This window comes from Gasterosteus aculeatus, chromosome Y (assembly GCF_964276395.1).
Source record: "Gasterosteus aculeatus chromosome Y, fGasAcu3.hap1.1, whole genome shotgun sequence".
Lineage (NCBI taxonomy): Eukaryota > Metazoa > Chordata > Actinopteri > Perciformes > Gasterosteidae > Gasterosteus > Gasterosteus aculeatus.
Window position 1 is genome coordinate 4,705,786 of NC_135709.1, and position 20,805 is coordinate 4,726,590.

General features: G+C 44.1%; 1 protein-coding gene and 1 long non-coding RNA gene across 8 annotated transcripts in view; one reads left to right on the plus strand and one right to left on the minus strand.

Annotated features, from left to right (window-relative positions):
* Positions 1-20,476, plus strand: part of LOC120812615 (cortactin-binding protein 2-like) — a 65,532-nt gene extending 45,056 nt beyond the window's left edge. For 2 of the 7 annotated variants that reach the window (XM_078097379.1, XM_078097377.1), the window contains 5 exons: positions 743-973; positions 7,497-8,928; positions 11,481-11,717; positions 15,851-15,935; positions 17,742-20,476. In XM_078097379.1, coding sequence (XP_077953505.1) covers positions 743-973; positions 7,497-8,928; positions 11,481-11,717; positions 15,851-15,935; positions 17,742-17,754 — 1,998 coding nt within the window. In that variant the 3' untranslated portion in view covers positions 17,755-20,476. Of the gene's footprint in view, positions 1-742; positions 974-7,496; positions 8,929-11,480; positions 11,718-15,850; positions 15,936-17,700 lie in introns of all 7 variants that reach the window. The other 5 variants (XM_078097378.1, XM_078097380.1, XR_013454712.1 and 2 more) reach the window with 4 other exon arrangements.
* LOC120812618 (uncharacterized) lies at positions 4,545-5,898 on the minus strand. Its single transcript, XR_005710675.2, has 5 exons — positions 5,500-5,898; positions 5,300-5,361; positions 5,108-5,195; positions 4,973-5,004; positions 4,545-4,872 (listed from the first exon to the last, which is right to left on the minus strand). It is a non-coding gene; the product is annotated as an uncharacterized LOC120812618 (long non-coding RNA).
* Positions 20,477-20,805: the final 329 nt, after the last annotated feature.

Consider the following 20,805-nt stretch of genomic DNA (forward strand, 5'->3'; position numbering starts at 1 on the left):
ATAAGAGTATATAAGGGGAGGTCACAACAATATCAAATTCATGTGATTAAATACAAAAGGTTGTAAAATGAACTTCCATTTCTGCTAATACAATAAAAATGCATATTCAAATACAGAAAAAAAATATCTAAGACCTCATTTAAGGTGAGTTTAGTGCACTCGAGGGATAAAAAAGAGAAATTCAATCTTCATGTTCATAATATTCTACTTGTTAATTTGACTCTGGGCTCCTAGGTGAGAGAAATAAGATATAAATCAGCGATTCCCAAAGTGTGGGCCGCAAAGGTACTGCAGGTGGGCCGCAAGAGGTCATTTACAATAAATAAATAAATTAAAAGTTTTTTAATTTCCAAGTTTGAAAAGTTTGAAATTGATATAAAAATATGTCAAATGGGGCACCCTCTTGTAAATAAATATGTAGTAAATATATATGAGCTCCGGAGAAAATGGTATACAAAACATACATTGTCGGTTAATATATTTTTATAAGGTCAAGGTCATATAATCATCCCTAGTTTATGTTTTGATCAGAGTTGTGATTAAAGGTTTGGGTGGGCTGCAAAAGATTTTCAGATTTCAAATTGGGCCGCGGCATTCTTGAGTTTGGGAACCGCTGATATAAATAAATCAAATTTGTGTCTGGCTGTCCTCGATTCCACATTTGAACTATTTGCAGCATTCCAGTAATTTTTTTTTGGAACAAGTTGAGTGATGTTTTCTCCCCTCCTCGTTGCGTGTGTAGGCTCAAAGGAAGGAGGTGTTCCCGCAGGACCGGTACGGTCACCACAGCCTCACCGACCCCTTCATGGCCCTCCAGAGGGACTTTGAGTGCGGGCCCCCCGGAGGAGACAATGAGCGCCGTCCCCTCGGCTCCAGCCCCATCTCCGTCCTGGAGGCCGTCATGGGCCACTGCAGGAAGATGCAAAAGCGCATGTCGGCCCAGTTGGCCGCGGCCGAGAGCCGCCAGAAGAGGGTAAGTGAGGAGGATGGAGGAGGATGATGGAGGCGGAAGATGTAGGAGGATAGAGTAGGGTGGAGGAGGGGAATCAAGGATAAAGGGGGAGGATGGAGGAGGATAGAGGAGGATGGAGTAGGATGGAGGATGAGAAGGATGGAGGAGGAAAGTAACAGTCTGGTGTTGAGAACCAGCTTCATATTCCTTGTTATCGGGTTAAGAGCTGAAAGGATGATTGATTAGTGTTGTAGTAGAGATTTCTTCTTCTTTCTCCCCGATTGTGTTTTTTTATATGCGACTCAAATGGAGGAAGAAACGTGTGCATTGATGTTTTCAGCGTATAATTAAAACCTGAGGATGGGAACAACAGTGTGTCTGTGTGTGTGTGTGTGTGTGTGTGTGTGTGTATGTAGTGAGTAATTTCTATTTTATATCTCGCTCTTTATCTTAACATCATTGTCCCCCAAGGAAAATGTTTCCTGTCCAAGGTTTTTCTTTAAATTAAAAACATCACAAAAACTAGAAAGGTGTTCTGTGATTCAAAGCGACACAAACGTGGGCAGCTTACAGCAGAATGTGAGACAGGACGCATGTAACCCCGTTAAGAATCCAGTAACACATTTTGATTGAAGTGCTTGTGTTTTTATTGCATTTTGCTTTGTGGTGTCTATTGGATGGACATGAGTAATAAAGACAATGCTGTGTGCGTCCTGTCCCTGAACTCTGTGATAACAACAGAGACCACACACCGAGTCGTCAACGCATCAAATTGCTTCACCTGAGAGAATCGATGCGTCTGCATTTAAACAACTCGATGGAGTAGGAAAACAAAATGTGTTGTGTCTCGAATCCAGAGCCGTATGTCAACTCTTATAATATATAATAGCTAATATCTCTTTTTCCTCAGTGGCACTGAGTCACGGATCTCCTTTTGTCCTCCAAGATCGCTCGCAGCTCACACTGACAACTAACAAATGAGGACATTTCTTTCGGAAGCTTTTCCGCTGCTTCGCAGTGATGGTGAATAATGTCACGTAACAGCTCGGTTTCCTCCTCCGATGCCACAGCACGAGTGCTTTTAAAGTGACACTTTGGGTAGAAATGCACCTTATCAACAGTGCTGATTCTTTACTTCACTCTTTATTTCCCACTCATTTGAACGCTGTATTTTAATGCAAATAACCACAATAGAAGAGTTGGAAGGACAACAGAATATCTATCCCCCTTCAGAGTGCCAGAGGAGACAGAAAGGACCTGTGTCAGCCAATGAGGCTCACGTGTGAGTAGCAATCGATATGATGGCTTACCCTCTCACCTCCTGAGGTAAATCCCCTCTGATTGCACAGTTGTGCCTGACCTGTAAAGAACCCCCCACGTCCCTCTGCTGGAACCATTACAGCATGAAGACACGTGCTCTGCGTGCTGGTTGCTAGGTGGACTGAGCTTCACCCGGACCATCCGTGACATTTTTACCCCCCCCAGCCCTCCAAGGGGGCTGCTGAATTATCCATGAGGTCGTAACTCTCTGGTTCATGGGCATAATGGACGGGGCGGCTTGGCAACTTGGCGACTTTCAATAAGTGCATTTCAACCATAAGGATACAAACCAAGAAGATCAAGAAACATTTCATCAAATAAGCCAATTTACTACTTGCCATCACCCTTTTTCTGGCATTAGGACCAACTTCGACACAATCTCACACGATAGCCTACTCTCAACCCTTCTGAAGAAAACAACTACAGACCGGTCTCTCTTCTTCCCCTTTTATCCAAAACTCTTTCTCCTCTCTCCTCATTCTTCTGGACCTTTATGCTGCATTTGACACAGTCAAACACCAGATCCTTATCTCCTCCGTTCAGGAACTTCTCTCGTCCTACCTCAACGGCCGCACCTACCAGGTAACCTGGAGAGGATCTGTGTCGGAACCATGTCCTCTTACTACTGGAGTTCCTCAGGGTTCCGTTCTGGGTCCCTTCCTCTTCTCGCTCTACACCAACTCTCTTGGCGCTGTCATTCGCTCGCATGGCTTCTCCTACCACAGCTACGGCGATGTCACCTACTAATTCTCTCCTTCCCTCACTCGGTCACCCAGGTGGCGGCGCAGATCTCTGCCTGTCTGACTGACATCTCTCAGCGGATGTCCGCCCACCATCTGAAGATCAACCCCGACAAGACTGAACTTCTCTTTCTGGGAAAAGACTCTCCGACCCAGGACCTAACGGTCAACTTTGGCTTTTTTCAACTCCGTGTTAACGCCCACTTTGACCGCTAGGAACCTCGGTGTGACACTCGACAGCCAACTCTCCCTGACTCCCAATACTACTGCGACAACACAATCCTGTAGATAAACGCTCTACAACATCAGGAGAATACGTCCCCTTCTCACTTAAAAGGCAGCGCAGGTACTGATTCAGACTCTTGTCATCTCACGCCTGGACTACTGCAACTCCCTCCTGGCAGGTCTCCCTGCTACCGCCATTCAACCTCTGCAGCTCATCCGGTATGCAGCAGCTCGACTTCCGAAATTCTCCCACACTACTCCACTCCTCCGCTCTCTTCACTGGCTACCAGTGGTTGCCCGCATCCAGTTCAAAACATTGGTGCTCACGTACCATGCTGTGAATGTATCTTCAGACTAAAGATACACCTCTTCAGACTCTACCTCCACTAAAAGACTAACAAACTGTAGCACTTAAATTGTACTTGTATAGTCACTTATATATAGCACATTGTAAATTGGCTTATTTTAGTAAATTGCACTTTCTTGTTTCTTGCTCTTCTGAGTTTGTATCTCTATGATTGAATGCACTTTGGATAAAAGCGTCAGCTAAATGACGCTTAAAAGTGTGAACAATAAACCCTTGAATTGCAGAATGTGAGCAATGGAACAAGAGAAACACTTTTTAAATTACGTGAACGATATTTCTTATTTAGATTGATCTCTAGGGTTCTAAAATATGGGTTACAACCCCTGGGGAAAGGCAGGTGGTGGGAGTGACACTTTATTTCATCTCCCGTTTCTATAAGCTGGTTCACTGCATGAAAAGTGAGATTTTCGTCCCCGTAAACGCCCGGAAATCTCCCTAATTTCCGACAGTTTCCGACAATTTGCAACCCGCGCATGTCGCGTTTGTCTGTGCCACAAATTGTCGGAAACGAACCATGACGTATGTGGAGAGCTGGCGGAGGTGCGAATGGCCCGAATTAGAATATGAATGCAGCGAAAACCGTGGGTGGCCGAGCCGAGTGGGCTTGAATATCCTTACTCCTTATTGGATGAAACCACAACTTTCAAAAGTAAAATCACTCGTGATTGGCAGCAAAACCACACCTGGGCAGACCAGGCTCGAGTTTCCTTGCTCATGATTGGATGAAACCACAACTTTCAAACAAGTAAAATCACTCGTGATTGGTTGGCAGATCTGTCGCTATTGGTCACCCGGATCATTTCATTTATATATTTATATATTCATATTATGCTGTATATTCATTTCATTGTTATCCTATGTAGGCTACTACACTATTATTAGGATACCAACCAGGACATCAATGAATTTATAGAGGAAATTAACATTTGCCAGGAACATGTTTATGCAAAGAAAGAGCTTTATTAACAACACACAAACAACAACTACATACAAAGTGAGGATCTGCCCACACTTGGGTAAAGGCGGTTTAAAAAACTACAGCTCAGTAAACTGTCCGTTTGCCTCCTCGGGGTTGTAGACCGTCACTGGCAGCGTGTTTTCCGAGGCAGGTCTGTTGTGCAGGCGCCTCGTGTGTGTGGCGACCGTACAATCCACCCCGAGACCCCGCCAACGACGCCGTCCCCTCCGTCCGACGTGAGCTCTACGGTGGCGGATTTCCAGAGTTCCACCTCGTCATCAGCCAGCACACTTTGTCTCGATTCCAGCAGCTGTAAAAACAACAATGAATCAGTACTGTGCGATGCGATGCGTACGGACACAACACATCTATCAATGCACCTGAAAAAAAGTCAGCAAATAAACTCTGACCCTCTTTCTTCTCGCTCGACTGAATTCGGCGGCTGGAAAACAATTAAATGAGTGTGGTATGAATATAGAAAAAATCAAACGCAAGTCACAGTAACATTTAACAAGGAAGGAGAAACAGTAAACAGTGTCACTTACACACAATGATGTCTTTATCTAAATCGAAATCTGGACTTTTTCCCGGAGCAAATACGAGGTCACCGCCTCATTATGAGGCGAGATTAGTCTGTGAAAACAAAATGTACAGTTATGATCGGTATCCATCCTATGGTATCTATACGTATATATTTCCTTATACCGCAGAATGAAAGCATATTCTTTAAATCTTACCCTTGCTCCGGTTCGTAGCGCCTGTAATTCGTCTCGGAGTTGTGAAGACGGCGCAGCGCTTCCTGTAAACGACACGGCAAAGAAAATACACTTTAATAAAGCTGTTTCTGCTCACTTGTAAGGCTACTAGGCTACTCTTAGCTTTCGTTTGAGACTACGCTACTTTTAGCTTAGCTTGCAGTCATGGAACGCATTCTTACCGCTATCTTGGGATTGTGCGCCCGTCTCCTCTTCTTTGAGTCAGTTCCTCCAGAGCCGCCATTCTCAACTCTATGGACAGAAACCTGGAGAGTCCCGTACGCTCCAGTGGAGCGAACCGCTCATTGATATCGGCAGTTTGTTGTTGGAGTGACGAGACGATCCACTGAGAGCTTTCAGCAGCTTCTTCTCGTCTGTCTGCGGACTGGCCGAAAGTTGGTGACCGCGGAGAGGAGTTGAAGGCGAGTTGAACGCGAGACGTCGTCCAGCCATTATTCACGAAGCAGCAAAAACCAAACAAAGGAACTGGAGATACAGTTCTTCTGAATATAGTAACACACACGTGTCTGTTTGTATGCTCGTCTTGCAAGTACTGCTGTATCAGTCATGCCTATGACCTCACACGTGATTGGACGAGGAGTTTAAGGGTCCTCCAATCACATACAAGGTTATTGTTATACGGAAGGACCTGTATTTTAGGAAGACAAATGGTTGGGACTTTGAAACAGCTGATATGCTTTATGTAAAGCAGTGTTTTGGTGTCAGCAGAACGACTTTCACTAGAAAACTGTACAGTGGTGCCTCTTTCTCCATTCCACCAGACACTCTAGAGTCTGACAGACATGCAACGTTGACAATGTATCATCAGATGTACCCTTGTGTCACTGAGGTTGACTGTTTTGCCATGACATTAAACGGGTAACATATATGAATGTAACTTACTCAATCGATAGATGCAGAGCATAAAGGTCAGCATGTGTTCATGCTAAGTGGTGTGGAAACACTAACAGTTTTGAGGAACCCGTCCTTGACCCTCTAGCAGAACTACGACTAGCCATTATAAAGCAGTTTATAGTTGTTAATGTTGTGTCAAAGGGTACGGCATTTAAACATGTTCTTGCACAAGTTTCCTGGCTTCATCTCCACCCGGACAGACATTTTTATGGAAAGCCAATAGAAGTTTGCGGCTTGCAGGGAACAGACACGTCATACAGCATCATTTCTGCCAGTTGAGCGCATTGCTAGAAGATATGTGGTTAATACATCCTCTGTGCATTTAAGACCAAAGAAAAGGTCACTGTAGTCCTGCCACTATGCACTGTAGTTGAGCTCTAGGAGACTGTGATCTCTGCAGACCCCTCATGCTGATTCAAATGTTGTTTGCATGGAATGCTCATTTTACCTTGATTAAAACTCATTTTTTAACCCCAAATATGAAGTTATTCTGTGTATCTTTTTTGCATAACATTTGCAATTGCTAATGGCGTACACAGTAATCTAGCATATTTTAATTAATTAAATCAATTCAAGCTAAAATGTAAGAGTCTATAATTAGGCTACTGAGCCTGATCTATTTGTACCAGAGATTTTCTTACCTTTTAAAAAAATGTCACCTGCGCTAAAACTCCCTCTGCAACCCTGATTTGCATTTGTATAGCTCACAGCATTTTCATTTACATGTCAAAGCCTCCCCTAGAATTAGGAGGAGGGGGGTCATGGGGGGACAACTGCCAAGGGAGGCCCACGTCAATTGGGACGTGAACCTGAAATTCCACGACAATCTAGTGCCGCATACTGACGAAAATCCCACTTTTCATGCAGTGGTTGTCCTGCACCAATAATCAAAATGTAACCAAATTGCAATGCGGCCTATTATTCATTCTTACTACTTCCCAATTTAGCGTTCCCTCTTGTAAAGAATCTGATCATTAAATCATGAAATCAAGCCGTCCACCTTCGGCTGTAACGGCCTGATTCATCGCCTCTATTCTGCTCCAACCCGGTGGACGGGCTGCTGGCAATGATGGAGATGTTCTTAGGTCACCGCCATGTACAACTGTTTAGTGTTTGTCATCTTACAAATGGGCTATGACAGAATTATGTGTAAAACATCACAATGACCACTTTGGTTTAATTGAATAGTGGATTAAAAGCTGTCCCGTTTCAGTAAAATATTGCTCCCCTTGACTTCTCCTTTTTCTTCTTCCCCTCCTGGCAGCTGGAGATGGAGAAGCTGCTGCTCCAGAGTCTGGAGCAAGAGCACCGCAAGCTGTCGGCGCAGCTGAAGGACGAGCGCGAGGAGAACAAGCACATCGTCATGATGCTGGTGCGCGAGTGCAAGCAGCTCGCCACGCGTGTAGTGGAGGAGTCGCAGCGCTTCGACGAGCTCCAGGCCCGCCTGAACGAGGAGGGTCGCTCCTCTGGCCGCCTGCAGGAGGAGCTGGGCGTCGAGCGAAAGCGCGGCCAGCAGATGGAGGCCAAGATGGAGAAGCAGCTGTCGGAGTTCGACACGGAGCGGGAGCAGCTGCGCGCCAGGCTGGGCCATGACAAGGCCGAGAGACAGAGTCTGCGGCAGCAGGTGGAGCAGCTCATGACTGAACGGCCCGACGGGAAGGACGGGGCCCTCACTGCTGCCCAGCCAGCCGCCGCAGCTGAACCTTCCGCCCCTCCCACCAGCCCGGCACCCAAACCCCAAATTGTGACGTCTCTTTCTATTGCCATGGAGCCCATTAGTTCTCGAACAGCGTCCAGCCAAACGGACCTGCCCCCTGCCGAGGTGGAGGGTCCCAAGAAGAACCGCCTCGCCGTTCCCGTCAAACCGACGGCCACCAACTATGTAGGCCTGAGTCTGCCGAAGACTGGCGGCCGGGGGATCGTCCACAGCAACTCGGGGGGACTAGTGCAGACGGAGAGCGGCACCGAGGGCCAAGCCACGCACGGCCTGCCCACCGGGGTCAGCCCCCGTGTCCAGGCGGCCCGCTACAAGTTCCAGGAACAGGACCAAAACGGCACGGCGTCCCAGACCCCCCCGGCCCGTGACCTCTCCCCAACGCCCACCAACAGGGAGAACTTCGCCGCCAAGCAGCAAGCGCGCCACACCGTCACGCAGGTCCTCTCGCGCTTCACCTGCCCACCGGCGGGAGGTGGTGGAGTGCTGCGTCTGGGCCTGCCCCACTCCACCTCGGAGGGCGGGCCTTTCCCCGGCCGCCTCAGCCATCCCATCAGCATCAAGTCGCCCACGGTGGCCAGGATCGGCCGAGGAAACCCACCCCCCATCCCTCCCAAAAAGCCGGGGCTCTCCCAGACCCCATCACCTTCCCATCCGCCCATGAAGGGATTGGGGAACAGCGGGCGCTCCGTGGGGGGCGGGCTCAGACCGGCCACGCCCCAGCTGCCGCCCAAACCCGCCATGGACCTGGTCCCAGCCCTGACGGCCTCTCAGGTGGGTGCCTGCCCCCATTCCCGCTCAGGCCAGGGCCCTCAGCGCCAGTTGGAGGCGGCATGTGCAGAGTCTCCCCCCGTCATCCGCCCCGCCACCATTGTCAGTAGCCCCTCCTCCATAAACCCCCCCTCCACCTCCTCATCCATTAGCGCTCCATCCTCCCGTAGCCCCAGAGCCTCAGCGGGCAGCCCCCTGGCAACAGCATCAGGTAAAGAGGCTTCTCCACCCTCCATCTCCATCCAGATCTACCCGCTTCCTCTCTTCTTTGACTGTCTATCCCCAGCGCTAGCATAGTGTAGCATTAGCCTAGCATTACGATAGCGTAGCGGTAAGGTAGCAGGCGATCCAACCACAGGAATACAAGGCAGAATAGCACACAGTTCGTTTCAGACTTCTTGCTGCATTCTCTGTCAACTTCTCCCTCCTTTCCTTCCTCCTCCGCCCCTTAAATCCCCTTAAAGTGGGGGCACTTTTCATCTGCCATGTTGTCACAGGTCTAGAGGTGAGCCGTCCCTCAGCGGGACACAGCAAACGTTTACGTCCAGTGGTCAGATTGGTTTCGTCTTTTCCTCTCTGAAGCGGATACTAGAGACTGCTCTCTCCCCCTCCTCCATCCTCTAGTAGCATGCATCTAGCACTCCTCCACCTCCTGCACGTCCTTCAGCTTCCATTAATTCGTTCACCTCACCTCCCTTTCCAGCCACAGCTGTTTGTCATTTAGATGACAAATGTTTATTTATTGTGTGACGTGCTGTTGGTGCTTGGCTAAATTTGAACATATAGTTGGGTGAAGAATAATTCCAGTTTATTACAACTTTGATCATTGAGTTTTCAGATAACAATTCTAATTTAAATTATCTCGAAGCGACAGACTAGTTGTAAACATGATTACATGAACATGAACCTACAGTAAAAATACAAGAACCAAAGCGCAATGAACTGGACTGAAATGTACCTGTGAAATGTGACAAAGTACACTTGCAGGTCTGTACCTGATCTAGTTATTTTAATTAGATCTTTTTATTTGGTGCTTTGCAGAAAAGTAAAGACCGACGATGACGTACTCAACCGTATAGCATATATTTAAATCCGTGGATAATAGGAGCATTGCTAGCTTTCAGCTGGTTTACTGGAAACAGCGACTGGGTCTTTTTTCTGCTTTGCCCCTGTGGTGCTCAATTAGAATTCAGTACGCCGTTTGTATTTCTATTCCTACTCCACTATATAAATAGAGTGCTGACCGTCATCTGGCCGTTAATCTTTTGTCACATGTTGATTTAATCACAGACATTTCATTAGAGGGAGAACATCTTGCTTATGTTTTGTGGATGTTTTATCCTCTTTCTAACTCAATTAACTGTGTAGCAGTAAATTACTTTTACAATTTACAGTAATTTTATTTCTTCTAAGGTCTTAATTATCCGACTCATATATGTGAATGTACAATTACTTCTGATATTCGTATTGGTTAAGGTTTATGGTCTCAATCTCTAGTTTCAATTCTTCTTCAATACAGCATGATTTTCATTTCATCATCACCATCTTTTACATTACATTACATTACAGGTCATTTAGCAGACGCTTTTATCCAAAGTGACTTACATTACACTTTAAACCCATAGCTTTTTCACATTTTTGCCCGGGGAGCAATTAGGGGTTAGGTGTCTTGCTCAGGGACACTTTGACATGGAACATGGGGCAGCCTGGAATCGAACCAACAACCTTGTGCTTCCCAGCACACCTTCTCTAACCCCTGCGCCACGACGACCGATGTAGTGAAAATAGTGGGCGACTGATCTTGGACATCCTTATAAAGCCTATTTAAGAATAAATGTCCATAACTCTGTCTCACTCCGGATTTGTGTTTTAATAACTGTCGTGGAGATCCCAAAGTGTTTATAGACGGCACATATTCAACCCGTGTTTCACAGACAGTAGATTGAACTTTTGTCCAATGGAAAAGAATACGCATTTATTCAGTGTGAAGAAAAGTTGCTTTTCCACTCGAATGAAAACAGAATATTCGTCATGGAGGGAATCTGGACTTTAAATAAGTTTGATAAGAAAGTAAAAATTGTTTATTTTTTAAGTTCGGCAGTGGATCTGAAGGGCGAGATGTGGTTGACGGACGACGGAGTTTCTGTCTCTGAATGAGCACCCGTCTACCTCTGTTATCCACAATTCCCCTGTGATCCTTCCATTGTGTTCAGAGTAACACCACGCGGGATTTAGACAACATCAGCTTCAGGCTACTTCAGAAACCAACCGCGTGGTTTATTACTCTTCCCAGAGTACTTCATTAATTATAAGTTTAGTTTGGTCAGAATCAAGCTGAAGGTTACGTGACGCACAGCTTGTGTCTCATTGGTCACGTTGGCCATTAGCCTCAGTAGCTTAAGTGCTACGCTAGGGCTTGGCTTTATATGAAAGGGATTCACTTTGGTGCATATTAAAACATAGTCAGAGATATTTACGCAAAAATATGTACAAAATAGTGGGCTATTATTCATAAACATACCCCCCAATCTCAGCATATGCTGTATTTATGTACATAAAACGTATATGTTCAGGAAACGTAAATGGATGAAGTGTGACTTGTTCTTTATTTAAACTTGATCACCACCAGAAAACAAGATCAATATTTAGATATTCAATATTTTTGTGTTTGAGCAATACTTACGCCTTGGCTCTCCCACGCTCAGCCCTTCTAGACGCCTCCTCCTCCTTGTTTAACCTATGCTGCTCCCCCCCTCCCTGCAGGCTGGTGTCCCTCCGTAGTCTCCTCTCTAAGCGGCGGAGGGCCTGCTGCCCTGGACGGCGGGCGCTCCCTGCTGCCCCAAGCTGCTTCCCAGGGAAATGTCACTTTATTGTTAATGCTGCTTAACCAACCAGACCCAACCACCACCACCAACAACCCCACTCACCTTGACCAAGATCCCCACCTCTACCACGACCAAATCTCCGCCTTGTTGGCTGCTGCTCAGAATCGGCACGCAGGTACCCGACTTCTATTCCTCTGACTCGTGTTCCTAACGTGTTGCAACGTTTTCCACACAAGTGCGACTCGTAATCCTTCGCCATCTGATCGGAGAACTAAAAACTACTCACAGTTTTTAGTTTTTGGTTTAATATTTAACATTTATCATGTCTGTCCAAAGGACCAATGTGTACATTTCCAAATCACTGGTGAACCCGGGGGGAGTGAAATCCCTGTCAGCGTTTGGGAGCCCGACTCTAAAGAGCGTGGTCGTCGAGCATCGGCCGGCGGATCATATTGATCGGTATTGAAACAAAGGTTTCACAAGGATTCTGTTGTTCTGTGAGCGTGGCAGACACCTTTGTGATAATGACGATGAAGTCAATCTGTTAATACATTAATAGTTATGCGTGCACACACACACACACACAGTCTGCCTGCAAGTGTCATTATTAGTCATTATCTGCACGCTGAAGGACCTCATCCGGTTTCAGTGAATCATACTTTTTGAAAACGACATCATTGACACTTACAGACAAGCACTTATTTTGCGCCTGTTTGTCGCGCGTCAATCCCACATTTCCACACGATTTCAACAAATAGACGTAAAGTCTGTATGAAAACATCATCTGCACAGCAAATCAGACGTGTGAGGGAACGTCTCGGTGGTCTAAAGGTGGTCATTGCAGTTATTGATTTGTGTCGTCCTCACCAAGATTATTATCGTTAATGAAAACTAACGAAAAAACGAAAACGAGGTGTGATGTTTTTTTTTGTTAACTGAAATAAAAATAAAAATGAGCCTTTATTAAAAATCGATAACTAACTGAAACTGTATTGAGTCTTTACAAAACTAACTAAAATACAATAGAATTATAGAGAAAATGTCTTTAGTTTTCGTCTTTGTCAATGCTATAGAGCAGCGGTTCCCAAACTCAAGAATGCCGCGGCGCAATTTGAAATCTGAAAATCTTTCGCGGCCCACCCAAACCTTTAATCACAACTCTGATCAAAACATAATGATTAAATTACCTTAAGAATTTAACCAAAATCAAACATCCGCGAGCAAAAGTTGGTCTCCGCGAGGTATTTGCTCGCTTGCGAAACGTGAACTTCGTTGCTCGCGAGGAGAATCTCTGCTCGCGCTCGAAGGAGTTTTCGACTTGACAGTAACGTGGAGACGGTGCTTTCAGGGTCCGATCGATGTCGCGAGGTGCCTCCGCTCCCGCCGCCCCCTCGCCATCCACGCCTTAAATCTTCGGCTGCTTTTAGAATAACTTATTTTCCCGTTAAGATGGTTCAGCTACTGTAGAGAAAAGGGCACCTCTCTCTCTCTCGCTCTTTAATCTCATTAAATGCTTGGCGAGAACGACAGCTTTGTTTCTCCGACGCGCCCTGAAAGCAGCTCCATATCTCACGCGCTTGAGCGCCGCTCAGCATCTCGCCGTCGTAGACCGAGCTTTGGCATGTTTGGCAGAGCGCCTTGAGCGCCGTGTACAACCAGTATGGATCAACCGATTAACCAATTGATCCATATATATAAGGCGCTCCGGATTATAAGGCACTGTCGTTTTTTGAGAAAATTAAAGCCTTTTAAGTTCGCCTTGGAGTGCGGAAAATGCAGTATATTTACTTTAATACTACAAGAGGGCGCCGCATTTATTGAACAACGACAGGCGGACAAGAGCAGCCGTTTCGAGCGAGAGCCTTATTGTTTTATTAATCTGTCCGTTTAAATTGTTTGTGCTTCATCAACTAATGTTTCACATACCTAATGTGCCCCATCATAAATATTTTTATATTAATTTCAAACTTTTAAAAATTGAAAATTAAAAAACGTATTTATTCTAAATGACCTCTCGCGGCCCACCTGCAGTACCTTCGCGGCCCACCCTTTGGGAATCGCTGCTCTAGAGTTTTTATTGGGTTTTTTAGATTTTTTTCAGATTGAGCTCTCTGAGACTCCCGGCTCCCAAGCAATGTCATGTGTGGCTCATTAATGGGTTTAGTACATGCTGTTCACGTGTGTCTTTAGTCTATTGGCTATTGCGTCGTGTGTAGACTGTTTACATATTTGTACCCATATCTACATTTTATGTTCTGTTGTTGATACTGTTTTGTCCAGTGGAATTTTTCTGGTTAATGACACAAACACACTGACTGACACATATTTCATATTGTCTTTTGGGGATGGCTGTTCATCTGTCCTAAATACATTTTTTAAAATGGTATGTTTTGTTGAGTTTTTATTACTTATTATAGCTTGTATCTACAATTCATTTTGAGCATTCTGTTATAATCAAAAATGAAGCTTTCCCTGACTGTGCCCCTCCCCCTCCCCTTGGTCTGTTACATTCTGCGGTGAAGACTAAAACTAATACTGAAACTAATAAAAGCATTTTCAAAAAATAAAAACTAAACTAAACTAGCAAACCCGCTTTAAAAACTAATTAAAACTAAACTGAAATTGAAACCAAAAAGTCAAAAATAAATAAAAATAAAAACTAGTGAAAAATTCAAAACTATAATAACCTCACTGACTCAGTCAAACTGCCTCAAGGCTCCACAGTCTGAATAAACTGCTATAATGCTTGACCGCTGTCGGCATTTATCAAAGCATGATGTTTGAATAAGGCTCTAATGTGGGTCATTTTCTCAGGTGTGGAATGGTACAATAATACACAAACATAGATGTAAAGGTTTACATTGAAGAACCAAGGAATTCATATGTCTCCACAAAGGATATGTTTCTTGTCCAGACATTTAGTTGTTGTCCTTACTGAATTCAGGGACGGATGTCTTGCATAAGAAGGTCTCTTAGAGGGACCACGATTCGAATGATTCAGCTCTCAAACCTGTGACATTTCAGCTTTTTAGAAGAAACGCTCCTTGCCACCTGCTTTGTCACCACAAACAGCCACTGTCCTTTCAGCTCTACTAAAAACGTTGTTCTGCTTCCGCTGGCTAAGAAAATGAGATGTTGATGTTCAGTCTGTTTTGTTGGTTTGACCTGGAGTGCATGAGAATAAAAAATGTTGAATTTTATTGTGCATCTTTAAATATCAGTTCCTGCGGTCAAAGTGCATTTTCCTGCTGATACAATGGTCATACGTCAAAGAAAAAAAAATCATTGTATTTCATGCCTTTCGCAACCAAGCGGTTTATTTACAAGCCATTCAAACCGTTTTCCAGGTAACCATAAGGGTTTTTACCACCTGAAACAATCATTACTGTCCCATGCAAATGTTGTGTAACGGAAGCCGCTCCTCGAGGCGGCTGTTAGTGGTCCACTTGTAGTTGTGCACAAACCGACCACAGTGGAATAGTCCACAACCGCTGATGTCCCGTCTACTGGAATACACCCAGACGCGTTTAAGGGTGCAAATACATTTTTATTATGCCAGCAGATGTACACAGTATTCATAAGTAACCTGTCGTGAACTCTGCACCAGCTCAGGTGAAGTGGGCTACATATTGTCCCTTAGCAAGGAGTGTAGCATGTTGCATAGCGGGGAAGAGGACAGAGACAAATCAACACCCTTCGTGTGGCGTTGAGCAAGTGAGATAGACTGTGGTCCAAGGTTGAAACATGCACACCGGTGGTGTAGCCGTGCATGCAGTCACACAAACACAGAATAATGAATGCACGTAGACCCATTTACACACACAACGCATCTGTCAGGATCTGCTTCCCTGCTGGGCTGTTGTAGTACCACTTTCAGTGAAGGAGCGTTGATCTGAAAACATGACTAATGCAGCTGAAGGGCAACTGTGCTGAGGGATTGTGGGTGAATCTACACACAGAGGACACACACACTCAGTCTTTCTCCCATAACGGTTTCAATGAATCAAGATTAGTCTTTTTTCCGCCTGATAAACAAATGGTTGGAAATGGAAATGGTTTTAATGTGAGAATGTGTGTGTGATCTATGTGTGATTCATTCTGCACTGTTCTTCTAATAGTCCCACAGATACATAAACAATGTCTGTGAGGCTATACTTGTGTTATTATCACTGCTGCTCCAACAAAACGTTTCTTTCTTTCCTTGTGAAAGGCAGCAGCACATTTTTCATATTTTAAAGACGATGAAAGTATCGTAATGCCAACAGAACGGTTGACTGTGTAGAACGTGTTTTTTTGTGTGTCTGTCAGAGTGCGTGAAGCTGCTGCTGTCGTGGGAATCGCCCGGAAACAGATTCACATCTTTACACCTCGCCGCCGCCCATGGCCACAGCAGGTGAGCCCACGGGAGTCTTCCTGAATTTCAGCCTGACAACACACACACACACAATATTAATCCCGGGAGTAGCAGAGTTCTCGTTAAGAAGTTGCAGTCTAAGACTAAAAAGATCCTCTGATTGTCCTCAAGTATTGTTCTTCGAATCTTTAAGTCAACTTATTCTATTTCTCCCATGGCACCTTTCAACTCCTTCACACTTTCAGCTATTAAAACCGTTCAAATATTAAAATGTTCAGCTCCTTTCTAGCTTTCCAGGCATGACAGTCTCACGCTCCATAGGCTCCAATACAAATCTGCCGACATATTTCTTAAGAAAACCAGAAGCTACCCGTTTTGTAAACTGCCACAGGAGCCGTATTTATTACCGGATAGACATAAAAACCACATGGTTGCGTTCAGTAGAGTCTTGGATCTCTCACAAACTTCTTATTTTTTAGATAGCTGTTATAGTTTTGCGCTGGTGGACACTTGTTTGAGGTGTGGATTCTGTGTAACTCGCTGTCCTGTCTCTGCCCTGTTCAGCAGCTCGTTAATGAGCACAGGTGCGTCGTTGCCGTGGTTACTCGGACTCACATGCTGCAGTATCTCTGTCTGTGACTCACAGCTGCTCCTATTACCTGATTAGTGGAGTCACATGACGCAGCTATGCTTTCTGTCAACAGACCAATATGATAAAGACACTCGCCCCCCCTCCCCCCTCCACCCTGACCTCTACTCACTGTTAATCACTCAGTCAGTCAGTCTGTCTGTCTATTTCTCCCCCTCTCTCTCTCTATCTCTTCCTCACCCTCCCTCCCTCCCTCCCTCTATCAACCCCCCCATCCAATAATTTCAAAATAAAAGCCCCATGGAGGGAATTCTTACTGTAATATTTGTGATAAGGCCTATCAATTAATAACTTCTTAGTTTGAATAACAATCATTCAGTCTCCCAACCCCCCCTCACCAAATTCCATCATTTCGAAATAAAAGCCTCAATGATTATCTGTACCTTCACCATGAAGCTCAGAATGAAGCGGTTTCATTGAAATACGTATTGCTCTTTCAAATACTACTACGCTAACTCTAAGTATCAGTTGTAGAACTAAAAGAATATTACTAGTACTTCTAGTAGTTCTACAACTGATACTTAGGGTTAGCGTAGTAGTATGCTAGTAGTAGTAGTATACTACGACCATAATACTAGTATTTCTACTACTATTAATACTACAACTACTACTAATGTCATTACAAATACTACTATGGCTAATAGTATTAGTATTACAGCTGTTATCTACTGCTATTGATACTAAACCTACTTCTACTACTAATACCACAATTAAAACTATAACTAATGCTACTAATATTACTACAAACAATTTAAAACCTCCTTTTATTCATCTCAGCTTTCGTTATTTCTGTTTTTTTTAATTCATTTAAGCTCCTGCAACTTCTGTATTTTTTAGAAAATCTATTGAAATTCAGCTTCTCCCATTTCTGTATTTTCAGCAGTTCTTTAAAATAATTTCAGCTATTCTTATGCCTGTATTAACAGCAATGTTTCAATATTCATTTCTGTATTTCTTTTACATTTTTCAAATTCATTTAAGATGTTTTCATTTCTGCTTTTTCAGCAAGTCAATTTGAAATTCCTTTCAGCTTCTCCCATTTCTCCCAACAAATGTATTCAAATTCCCTTCAACTTTCTGTATTTTCAGCTATTTTTAAAAAGTTTCAGCTACTCTTTTCAGCTTTCAACTTTTTGCATTCCAACGCATTTTCAGCAGGAAATGCATTTTCTAGTTATAAATCAACCTCACCGCAGGACGTCTGCATGACTCTCCACGCCGCTGTGCGCTCCGGACATGTGGACACGCTGCGTCTCCTCCTGTGCCACCCAACGAAGGCCGACCCCGATGTGACCCCCGACCCCCACGCCGCGCTGCCCGCATCTCCCACATCCTCCTCATCTTCTGCATTTCTGGGGGGGTTTTTGGCGATCACCAACAAGCTAAAAGCTAAAATGTCAACTAACGGCAAAATCTAACCTGCCTCTTTGAGTGAGCAGTGATATGGAACGCTTTGGTTAATGTGAACTGTACATTATTGCCCAATAATGTACCCCTCGTAACTCACTCTCAACCAATCTGAACACTGGATTTCATCTACCCGTATTATAATAAAAGATAACCAACTAATTGTAACCAGGTCAGTGTTTCCCACATGATTTTATGAAATACACAACGCTATGAAATACACAACGCTACACAACGTTTGACAGATTAACAACGACCTTATCTTTGTTGTACTACACACTTTGATGAACAAAATTCCAGCTGCACAATAATAACAATGCGTTAAACACACTATTCCTGGAACGAGTCATCAAGTTGGTAGATTTAAATCATTGACTCGTGTGTTTCTCGTGTGTTTTTCTTTAAAGATGTTGAATCTCGTCTGTAAAAAAGGACAAAATCAGAATGTGTCTATGCGTCCCTCAGACGTCCGACCGCCGCTGTCACTAGAAGTCGCATCTCCCCGTCCCAAGCAGCAGGGGGCAGCAGACACAGAGCCTCCGTCTCCAGCAGCCGCAGCCAGATGCCTTACAACCACAGCAAGAACACCACCAACAGCAGAACGAACGAGTAGCAGCAACAACGACATCAATGAAAGCAGCCAATCACACAAGGACATCTGGATCCTCCACAGAGATGTGCAGCAACGAGCAGACCCACCCTCTACATAATGTACCCGACGACCTTTGACTTTTAGTATCTGTACTCGTTACACAGTTGTACTACAGTTGTGTACTTGGGGACCAGTTTCATTCTCTCACAGTATTTTAAGTATTTGTTTCGGTTTGGTGAGACTTTTAAACGGTTACTTTACTGTCGCCTTATTCCAGTGTAACAACCTGCTTGTTATGGGACGGTGTAGAGATAAAGTATTTAAATGGCGGAAACTGCCTCAGAATCATACCGACAAAGTACTTGTGTGTACTTTGAGTGAAATAGTGCTACTGGTATAAGTATAACTTCATTGAAGAGTAACTGGAGCCGTTACCTTTGTAGTGAAAAGTGTTTTTGGATCAAGGAAAGAAATGAGCAGGTTTTTAATTTAAAGTATTTTAAGATATTCAAGGGATGTTTAAATAGTTGAAAGGTTGGTTTAAATCTTGTTGGATTGAATCAGGGTTTTACCAAATATATTTGTAAATAAGAACTATTAGGGTCCTCACTACGACTAGTTGTAGAGGAACCTATTGTATTTCAAGTAATTATTAGGGCCTGAGCCGACTGAAAGTCGGGCGAAAGCCCTTTTGTGTTTTGAAGAATTATTCTTATTATTTTACCGATTCAATTGCACTTTTGAGGCCTTTATCCTATTCAAAAACTCTTGAAATGTTGCATGCGCATCAGAAGTGTGAAGAATTTTGATATTTTAGGGGTCACGCCCCCTAGGGACATTTCCTCTGGGAGATTTTTTTCCAGTTTCACCAATTGACTTGAAATTTTGCACACATGTGCTCTTGGACATGCTCCACAAAAAAGTAAATCATGGTATGCAAATGCACCTAACTAGATTTTCTGCCATTTTGAATTTTGTGAGGGGGTGTGGCTTGATATGCTAACTCCTCCTAGATGCTGGCTCCGATTTTCACAAACATTTCAGTAAATCATTATTGGCTCACTGGCATCAGAACTTATTAGAAGCTTGTTGATGTCTCATTGGGTTTCGAAGTTATGGACCAATGAATGTTGTAGGGGGTGTGCCTAAAACTGAAAGACCTATAACTTCAAAAGTATTTGGCTTGTCCTCACCAAAAGGATATGTTTACATTGAGTCCCTGAGCATACCCTGATTTTTTCAGAATATTTGAACTTTACGATCCCAGAGAATCTTAACATCTTCTGCTGCACACTAAAGACACACCTCTTCAATCTATACCTTGACTAAAAACACTTAATGAATTGTACCACTTAATCATACTTATAATGGCTCTTAGCTATAGCAAGTTGTAAATCGGCTTAAAATGCGCTTATTGTAGGTCGCTTTGGATAAAAGCGTCAGCTAAATGACATGTAATGTAATCATAAAGCAGCCCCAGCAACTGCTTTGATCCAGGTGGAGTCATTGGGAGGCTACAGCTATGATCCAGCTGTGCCGATTTCTCCTCCATATGAGCAGAGTAGGCTGGAAAATAATTAATCAAGTCGGTCAAATATCTCACTGTGACCAACATGATTGGACGTTTCGGCGAGTTTGAATGTGGCTTCGTTAGTTTAGCTCAGCTGTCTCTGTTTAGCTGACTGTTAGCAGGCTGAAGCCGCGCTGCTTCACAAAAACATGAAGACCCGTTTAAAGACTGTCGGACCTTTCTGCTCTGTTCTCTGGCGACGGACCACATTAGCACTGATAGTGCCCATTTGGTAGCTGCTAGGCTAAGCTAGGCTACTTCTGTCAACATCTACCCTGCAGAGGACCATCGCTGTGTCACTGACAAGACAGTAGTTTGGAAACGTTTGGTGCTACAATATAATAAAACAACAGCATCTAAAATACACGCTGTCTGAAGTCAATACTCGTTTATTTATAAGATTTAGTCTTGAGAAGAAAAACATATTTTTAACCGTGATTAATGAATTAGAAAATGTGAGATTTTGTTTTAATCTATTGATTGCCCTGATAATAATGGCAATGATATTCTCTTTTAATGCTGTCCTGCTTAATGCTGAGTGTTCTGAATACTATATAAATGTTGGACAAAATGAATTGCCTTTATTTTAGTGCTGAGCTCAGCGGGCTGTATAATGGTGAGGGGAAACAGTGCTGTGAGTATAGCTTCATAGAATAAGGTTCACACCTTCCATCATTCGTCTGATTCTCCT